Source organism: Phymastichus coffea, unplaced genomic scaffold (assembly GCF_024137745.1).
Source record: "Phymastichus coffea isolate CEN01 unplaced genomic scaffold, Cenicafe_Pcof_1.1 PCOF00064, whole genome shotgun sequence".
NCBI lineage: Eukaryota > Metazoa > Arthropoda > Insecta > Hymenoptera > Eulophidae > Phymastichus > Phymastichus coffea.
The window spans coordinates 685,019-695,046 of record NW_026706875.1 but is presented as its reverse complement, the minus strand read 5'-3'; the positions used below and the strand labels follow the sequence as shown (position 1 = coordinate 695,046).

At 44.3% G+C, this 10,028-nt stretch overlaps 1 protein-coding gene across 1 annotated transcript; it reads right to left on the bottom strand.

Moving 5' to 3' along the window:
* Positions 1 to 2,174: 2,174 nt before the first annotated feature.
* LOC131667304 (uncharacterized) lies at positions 2,175 to 4,280 on the bottom strand. The gene has a single exon (XM_058940666.1). The coding sequence runs from the start codon at positions 4,278 to 4,280 to the stop codon at positions 2,175 to 2,177; it is 2,106 nt and encodes a 701-aa protein (XP_058796649.1).
* Positions 4,281 to 10,028: the final 5,748 nt, after the last annotated feature.

Below are 10,028 nucleotides of genomic sequence, written 5' to 3'. Positions count from 1 at the left end.
CCAAAATTATCATGAACATTGCTATTGTCACGTCCGGGTCACTATCTCAGGTACGTCTGAGGCGGACGTAATCTCAGGTGCTCTATTTGGTTTGCGTGCGTACGCTTAAACCGGGACGAGCAATTGGAGAATCAGAGATTTTCTATTTCGCGTTTCGCGTTAAAAGAGTGAAAAATAAAATTTGACTGCAAGTCTTCCATCAAACACCAGGGTCCAATGGAATCGGGACTTGGATGTGAAAATCCCAAACCTTGCTAGAATTATCACATAAAAAGTATTTAAATTTTGTTTAACGGTGCGACTGTCTTATAGAAAAGTATTCCCAATCCTTGTTGAAATAATTTTCGAAGACTTGCTTTTTTTTTTCGAATTCCGGTCTAACTATTCTTAATAGAAAGGAAGAGGAGAGATAGCAATAAAAAATTTGTTTAAACTTACTTTTTCTTTATTCAATGTAGTTGACTGGTACTTGGAGAGTCCTGACACTTGATCGAACGAGGTAACTTATGAAGCTTGCGAGGAGCGAGAGAGTGAGCGATTTTCGCTTGCGCACGCCCTTTTAAACCCTGCGGGTGGTTGGGAGGAAAATCCCTTTTTCAGTCCCTTAAAGAGCCCAGCCGGGTAAGCATGTGAAAAGTGCCCTTAGACCTTTCGAAAAAGTGACAAAGCCCAATGTTCCGGCTTATAATGAAACCCCCTCTGCCAAATTTTCAGACCCATATTGACCCATGGGGCAAAATGGGACACTATTTTGTGGTTTTAGGTTTTTTGACAATAGCTCGGTTGGTTGTGAAGATACCTAAAAACTGTAAATACAAAAGTTGTAGGGTTTTTGAAGAGCTACGAACCTATAAACACCAAATTTTTTTTAGCGTGAAATTCAAATTTTTAAAAGCATTCGAAAATTTCAATTTAACGCCGATTTTGTCCATTCATACCTGCAACTCCGAAAAAAATCTTGAATGTTTCTCATAGATAGGAGTACATGTGTGAATTTTTTCAGATTTTTATAGGTGGTAGAAGGTACCTAAAAAAATAAAAACCACTAAAAACGAATAAAAAATCCAGTTTTTCGATTCTAGCTCTTTTTGGTTTCATTCCACGATAAAATCAATAGCGCCATCGTATTCTACGTTAAAAAATACGTCGAAAACATGCATAACACTTTTATCATCAGACCCATTACACTCTAAGAAATCGACGACTAAACTCCCAATCTTAGCCTGCCCACATGTAATACATGGAAAATCGAAGGTCGCACGTTTCATTGTCGATTTTTCATTACACGGTAGAGCTAACGATGAAAGTATGATACATGTTTTCGACGTATTTTTTAACGTAAACACAATGGTGTAACTGGTTTTATGGTAGGCCTAATCCCGAAAATGATAAAAGCGAAAAACTAGTGGAAAGCAGCTGCTTTCCAGTAGTTTTTCAATATTTTGTTGACTATAGCACTTTTCAATTACATTCTACGATAAAACCAATCGCGCCATCGGGTTCTACGTTCAAAAATACATCAGAAACATACATCATACCTTTATTATTAGTATCATTATACGACGAGAAATCGACTATTAATCTCTGAAACTCCGTTGAAAGGCTGAACCCAATATTATTATTATTCCTGGCTACATGCATGACTTATGTTTACTACTCGTACCTTGATAATGATAAAAAAATATTATTTCCCTGTTCACGACGAAGTGCTAAATATTTTAGGATGTTCTTTGTGAAAAAAATCTATAGGATTTTTCATCAGATTTTTGCACTATTTGGTACTGCGGCACTGTTGAATAAACCACGTAGTTTTAAAATCCCTATTACTTACTTTTATTTTGCACCCGAATCTGTCGAAGCTGTAAAGACCAAAAAAGTGTATTTCCTTATTTGGGAGTAAAATCTATGTAGTGTAAAAACATATTTGCTTCAGAATTTATATTTATAAAATCTTTAATTTAAGATGAACTAATAAGCTACATACATAATATAAATAATTATTTACATATCTGAATACTTTATACATTGCGCTCTCTGCTTTATAATCATCCCTCGTGAATAATATAATATCAAAACTCATTGCACGTTACGTACTTTTGCTAAAGGGAAGTAACGTCTATTCAATGTATCTAAACAGTTAAATCTATAAACAAATAAATATCAGTGTTAAACAATCAATCTTCGTCGCTGTCGTCGTTGATGACGGCTGATACTTTTTCAACGGCAAAAATAGAGCTCAAGATTTCTGCAGGCTTTACTATTTTGGAAAGATATCTACCATGCGAAAGGTAATAAATAACAGCAGCAATGTGAGCACAGCAACCAATAGTGCGGTTACCATTTGCGCATTCGCAGTAGTGTCTCCTAATGCCCTTATAGCCTATAGAATTTGGTCGGTAGTGTATGTAAGAATTATATGTTTTTCGACTGACGTGCCTCGATCTCACTTGGACTTTCAGAATTTCATTTGTTTCTTTTAAATAGTAAAGTTCAATTTTGTTATCTTCGTCCATCATTTCTGCCAGGTAAGATATGGACTGTTGCAATTGATACGTCCCAGTGAAAAATATTTTTAAATCTCTTTCTGTCAATTCTGGAAAGTCTAACAGTTGATCTGATGTTATTAACTGGAAAGGTATTTTTCTCCTACTCCAGTGACCAGTTTCAACTTCTGAAGCTAAAGTATTCTCCAAATTTCTCTGTTCAATCATACGCGAGACTATTTCATCTGTTAAAGATGGGTCAGTTATAAAACGCTTTCCAAACTTGTTCTGTAAAAAACAAGCTACTTTGCAATAGAGACCAGCTTTCGGCAACATTGTGTTGTAGAACTTATGTCGAAGCAATTTGTATTTATTCCCAATGACACCATGTACCACTTCAACTGGCCAACGTATAGCAGTAACAGAACGACTGTGGTTAGATTCATCTGCTGTTAACTGATTACGTTTACCTTTAAGTGCTGGCATTAAAACTTTGAATCCTAATGTTTCAAGTTTTTCTTTAACGTCACGAAAGCCTCTATCAACGACCCATAGATCATTTTTTTGCATTAACTTTCGCAAACCGTTAGGATCTTGCATCAAACATTCCATTATTTGAGCATCGTTGAGATTAGCCTTAAATGGACCTGCAGAGTCAACAATATACCCATCTAAAGTACATATTGTGAACGGCTTGCACAATGGTACTTTTTTTTGTCCGGAAAAAGACTTTCTTTGATAGTTATTATTCGAACTTTTTTCGTGTCGAAGGTAAGTTCCATCTGCAATTAATGCCAATTCATTATCTTTGATGTCATGTAGTGCTTTAGTAACTGGAGTATTATGGTTTATTAACTCTTCTCTACTGATCACTCCTATTCCAAAACGTGTAGGTAGTACATCTTTTTCAAAAGATGTCAATATGGAATTACAAAAATCAGATACTTGTTGATCACGCTCGAGTCCTAGAACGGCGCAAATAATTTTGTTCGAATTACCACTGACCAATTTAAACAACAGAACGACTAAAGCTTGCGTCACATTCCGAGAGACTGAATCTCTTAAAGATGTCATCATACCACGTAATTCAATTATGTTTTCCCAAGTCAACCCAGTCAGTACTATTAGCCGTTCCTCCGGAAAAGTGAAATCTCCAACTTTATCATGAATTTCAGCATCTACTCTAACTGATAACTGTTCCAACAGTTTTGATAACTCTGTTACGGTAATTGTGCTAGTTGATGAATGAACTTTAATATTATCCAATTCATCTTGATAAAAACGGTTTTTAATAAGATGTTTACGACAACATCTATTACCAGCTGGTATATATATTCTGTTATGAGCGTAGACTTGCATGCGAGCTTCAACTGGAACTTGAATTATTCCCGAAAGCAGCTTACATAAGAAACAATATGCATGAGTACATATTGTTCTCTGAATCGGCATCTCAATTAGTTCTACCGGTTCTTGTGGTTTTGGTTCTGGATATACAACTTGTGACCCATCCATGGATGATGATTGCGATGATGATGCGAATTGAGAGTCAATAGAAGATTCAGGAGTTTCTTGTTTAGATGGATCTTGCTTGCTCTTCTGATGTGAAACTAATCGAAGCTTTGAATAACATTTTGAACATAATTCCACATTCATATCTACGTTTTTGCCAAACGCTTGAAGAAAATTTGATAAGTCGTCCTCTGTATCCAATGTTTTTATGTATCCAGAAGCTTTGTGTAAATATATATCGCATCCTGCACACTTCTGATATTTTTTTCTTTTAATTTCTTCTTCCATAGTTCCCTGTAATAATAAGAGATTTAAGTTACAAACTATGAGAAAACATTCTAATGCGAAAGTTTAAAATGTAAAATTATTCAAAGAATCTCGTTTTCATGAAAATACTATGCGAGAAAAAATGATCTATAAGTAAAACGTCTGAAGTTTCATTTGATTTCAAGCAATCTTATAACTATAAAAATAAAGATTGGGCTCGTTATAATCCATTATATAAAAATATAATAGCCGCGAAGCTGCGACAGCGCCAGACTCTCATTACAATAAAATGACAATACCGGGCTTCTTTGAAAATCATTTAATTTTTTTCTTTCTTTTACGGGCACAAAATCCATGTTTTCAAAAGTCAAATTGATAGCTTAGACCTATTAGCCAGAAAAGTAGTTTTAGAAAGTTATTTATGTCAGAAGATATTTACAGATGTGCTAATTTTTTCGTGAGATCAGATTTTTGAGAAAAGAATCGAGAAAAGAAATAAAAACTAGAAGTAGTTTTCCCTTTTTTTCCATCGATTTCCATGGAAATTTTCATGAAAAGAAGAGTTGAGCACCCTTCGCTTATGCACAATGAATGTTCCTAAAAAGTTTCAGCTTGATTCATTTATTTGTTTAAGAGAAAACTTTGAATAATTTATTTTGCTCAGTCGGTAATGGCAAGAGAGCTTTAACTACTATATTTCATCTATAAGGTGGGTTCCTAGCGAAATTTTTATTATTTCAATTTTTGGACCTAGGATCCTGAATCTTTGCACATATATTCTTTGGATAAAAACTAACATTTTAAATACTTGCTCAATTTCCTTCAGGTTTTGAAACTCACTCTGTAGGCAATTTGAGTTTTTTACCAAGCTTCATTTCAAAATATTCCATACGCATACTATTTTGGCTAAGATAGCTCTCAAAAGCTTATTACCTTTGATGAATTAAGTTTTATAAAATTTTCTTAAAATATTTACTAAAACCTATATCAAATTGAAATAAGCCACGGAACATGAATTAAATCTGAAAAGGTAGTGGAAAATCGACCTTTTGCAACATTTCATAGCTTATTTCAGTTTGAAAGAGGCTTCAGTAAAAAATTTTTAAGTATTTTTTATAAGGCTTCCTTCATCGAACAAAATAATCCCTCAAACAACTGCTTCAGTCAAAGTAGTGTGCACATAAAACATTTAATATAAAAAAGAAATAATCAAACTTACATGTTCATAATTTAGAAGTATGGTAATAGGATGAGATTCATGTCAAAAGATTTGTCTTATAAAATAGAACAAGTGATTTGGAAATCCTACATAGGAAACTTGTAATTCTATGATTAAAAAAGTGTTGGAGAAAAAGTATGGAAAATTACACGAGCAACTCACCTTAAATAAACAGCTTTCAGTATAATTCACTACAATTTTTTATAATGTAACAGGCTGCCGTTTAACCTATTAAACCTATTTATTATCTCGGTCAACGACGCCTTGTTATCTACGTGCTGAAAGCACGTCAACCTACCTTGTCCGGGAGTGCGCCTGCGCAGAGTCTCGTCGCCAATCCGAGTTGGGTTCCCCAACTCGCCACTTGGCGGCGCTGTCGCTCTTGCCTAGCAGCGCTCCTACGGCCGCTGCTGGGAACTTGGTTGGCGATTCGTTTCTACCGATCTCCGCGTGATCCGTGCTACGCTACCGGCTTATTCGAATCGAAAGTAAACAAACGCAAACTCCGGACAAAGGAAAGACAAAATAATGATTCGATTTAGTGACAACTATTGATCGCTTTATTCAGATTAAATCTGATACACGGGGAATTTGCCGAGAGTCTTGCGTACGCAATTACAATTGACAATGTCAACGGATGGAGAGAGAGAGAAAACCTCGTGACCGCCGCGAACTAACCGCTCGCACGCAACGAATTATCTCTTCGCGCACGCTGCGCGGGATCGCACGCTAACAACAATAAAGGGAAGGTGCACCTACCGCGAGATAGTTGAGGATACGGTGGCCAACCGTATCCGATTTACAAGCCGCTGATTAGCTGCTTCGCCGCTCGCTGCACTGCCGCTGTTACTGTTGTTGTTGTTAGTGCTGCTGCTGCTGTTGCTGTTGGTGTTGCTGCTATAGGTGATTCCAACTGCGGTTACGGCCGCGCACGTTCACCAGTGCACGCACCACTCGCTCACTTTCGCCAACTGTTTGTTGCACCCTTGGGTCTCACTTGGCGATAAAAACGTTCAGTTCTTTGGCGCACAAAACGTAGAGACGATCTCACCGGACTGAGTAACACAGTCATACTGGTTACCGAACTCTCCCCTCCCGGTCATTGCCCCTACGCGCCCTCTCTGTCTCTCGAACCGATCGCGGCTTTTCTCGTTCAGCCGCTTATTAACCTCACGCGAGTCGAACGATTTTCGGTAATCGTTGCAGCCCCCTCCTAGCTTCGGACTACCGGACCGAACTACTTCGCCGACTCGCGACCCTACGGGCAGGATAGGGAAAGGGAGAAATCAATACACTCAATCCTGATCAACCTGATTATTTCTTCGCCCATCCCGGGCCACCACTCCCCTACATCACTTGCCGGAGCCTCCTGGCGCCTTATGCCTCGGATAGCGCAAGTGCTCCGACTTGTTGGGACATTTTGATGTTGTGGTGATCCCGGGATGGCCACAGATGTAGCAGCCCTTCCGCGGACGTCCGCTGGGGCCAGGCTCCGCCCCTTGGCCCTGACTTCCCGCTGGTGGATGGGGCTGCTGGGCTGGAGTTACCAGGGCGGCGATAAAAGTAACGCCGCCCACCGTGGCGGATGTGCGTCCCCCTTGGGTGCGCACCACCACGGAAGGGTCGGAAACCGACCCGTCCACGCGGACCGTGAACTCCTGCCAGGCACCGGGGGGCCCCCGAGACTCTCTTGGCCTGAGTCTGTGTCGGGGGCTTGGCCGGAGTCCTGACCGCGGCCCTACTCGCTGGCGTCGCCGGTGGTAACACCGCCGGCGGGCCCGCGGCCTCTGGGGACGCCTGCCCCCGATCTACGCGCAGCAGGGCCTCACTATAGGCCCTCTGCCGCCGGACTACCGGAGCCCACTCCCCCAGCATTTCTTGGGCGCCGCGGAAGTCGAGGAACTCCCCCAGGTGTGCGTGTACCTGGCGCTGGAGTTCCCCGACGAATTCCCAAGCGTTCTTGAGCTCCTGGAGGCCCAACCTCACGTGCCTCCAGGAGTTTTCGAGGCATACCTGCTGGGGGACTCGTGGGTGGTTGCAGACCCAATGCTGTTGGCCGCAGGCCTCCCTTGGCCCGGGGCACTGGGTCGAGCTCTCCGTCGTCGACGCGCTCGACCCTTGGGTCTGCATACCCTGGTCCCGCGTGGACTGAGACCGGCGGCCCTCTTCGGATGGGCCGTCGGTCTGGGTGGACACTTCCCGGGTCAAGGGCTTGGATGTTTGGGCCCTCATACCTTCCCGGAGGAAGTCATCCACCCGCTGGCGCGAGCGGCCCTCTCGAGCGGCCACCTCGACCTGGGCCCGGACGAACCTTCGAAGGTCGCCGATCAGCCGATCGGCGTCCGGACCCAGTCTCAGGTCGAGCAGCATCAGGGTGGCCGTCTCGAAGGCCTCTTCGCTGATCACCAGCTTCCTCTCCATCTGTAAAAGAGAAGAGGGGGGTTAAGGGATATCTCCGGTTCAGCCCTTAACCTAACCGTCGCTGCGTCACGCTCGACGCTACAATTTACGAGGACGTCCCGATCCCCTGCGCTTTTCTCGTGAATATGGCCCATTTGCGGGGGACCATTCCTGGCAGGACCACCTTCTGCACGTGCTGAGTGGTTCTACGGGGCCTGCCTCTTCCCCTTGCCGCATTGCCATTCAGGTCATCTCCACCTGGTGCCTGAGGTTCGCTCGCAGGGTTCTTGCGCGGCCTACCACGGCCTCGCTTAGCCGGCGCCTCGATCGGTATCTTTGGGGCCGCCACGGATTCCTCACACTCGTTCGCGGGGGCTGCAATCGCGACGCACTCGCATATCGGATCCCTGCTGGGATCCTCAACCTTCGCTGGCGGGCTGCGCTCTCCTCTTCCTCCAACGGTGTTGAGTCCCCTCCTCCCGGTTCCTCATCGTCCTGGTCCGAGAATGGGCAGAAATAGGGCTTGAGATCCTTGGCGTGGATCACCTCGGGCAACTCTTCCTGCTGGCTACCGAGGCGGTAGGTATTAGTCCCACATACCTCCTCTATGACATATGGACCAGCCCTGAGCTGCGGAAGACAAGATACGGTTCCGTTTCCACACCCAGTCCCCAACCCTAAAGTCGACCTGGCGTCTCCTCCGGTTGTAGTAGACCGCCTGACGGTCCGCCTCCTCCCTGGACTTAGAGCCAGCGCGTTCCCATAAGTTGGGTAATTGGCGCATGTGCTCACCCCATTCGGTCAGTTCTTGGCCCTCGGAAGCTTCCCGAGCCAACTGATCTTGGGCTCTCCTAAAGGTCGAGGGGGGAGTGGGCCGTCTACCGAAGACTAGCATAGCCGGGCTATAGCCTGTCGCGCTATGAGTTGCCGAGTTCAACGCGAAGTTGAACTCTGGCAGGTGCTCATCCCAGCTCTTATGGTCCCGCTCCACGTACGACATGAGCATGGTCTTGAGGTTTTTGTTCACTCGTTCTGTAGGGTTTGCCTGTGGGTGGTAAACTGGAGTAAGGGCGCGCCGGATGTCGTTCCTCAGCAAGTAGGCATCAACCTCCTGATTTTTAAATTCGGTCCCGTTGTCCGAAAGAAATATCTCGGGCGCGCCGAACGTGGTTACCACCCTCTCATGCAATTCCCGCACGATGGTCCTTCCATTGGCCTTGCGTACGGGTAGACACTCCATCCACCGAGTGAACAGGTCTAAGAAGACCAAAATATACTCAAACCCTCTCGAGCTCTTTGGGAAAGGGCCAGTAATATCACTGGCCACCACCTGCCAGGGTCGCGAGACCTCTCGACGACCCATCAGTCCACAAGGCGGCCTCTGTTCCGCCTTGCACTGCTGACATACCGGGCAACTTCTAACGTACTCTCTGACCTGCTCATACATTTTTGGCCAGAAATACAGGTGCCTAGCCCGGGAGAACGTTCGTTCTCTACCCTGATGTCCCGCTGCTGGCGCATCATGTACCTCCTCGAGTACCTGATGGCTCTTCTCAGCAGGAACCACTAGCTTCCAGGCTTTCTCATTGTCGATGGACCCTTCGCTCTCCTCAGTCGGATTGTAGTGATACAATCTCCCTCCAACCACCTTCCAGGTAGGCTGAGAATGTGGATCCTGGCATACTTCTCTGTATTTTTGAAGGTACCAGGCATCGGCAGTTTCCGGCTGATGAGTCATGGCACCCACTTCTACCACCCCCTCCTCATAGGCCCTAGATAAAGCGTCTGGCACCACGTTGAGGTCTCCCTTTCGATACTCTATATCGAAAACATGTCCTTGCAGTGCTAACACCCAACGTGTTAGCCTTCCTGTAGGATTCCTCATACAGTGGAGCCACTTAAGGCAACTATGATCGGTGATGACTTTGAAGTGGTGCCCCTCGACATAAGGCCGGAACTTCCCGACAGCCCACACCACAGCTAGGCACTCTCGTTCGGAGACTGTATAGTTCCTTTCCGCACTGTTTAGGGAGCGACTAGCGTACTCAATTACGCGTTCCTGTCCATCGATTTCTTGCGTCAACACCGCGCCTATCCCAATATCGCTCGCGTCCGTTTGTAATACGAACTGTGCGCTGCGATCTGGCGAC

Excerpts from the sequence above, each read along its gene's own strand:
- LOC131667304 (XM_058940666.1), bottom strand. The coding sequence starts at position 4,280 with ATGGAAGAAGAAATTAAAAGAAAAAAATATCAGAAGTGTGCAGGATGC.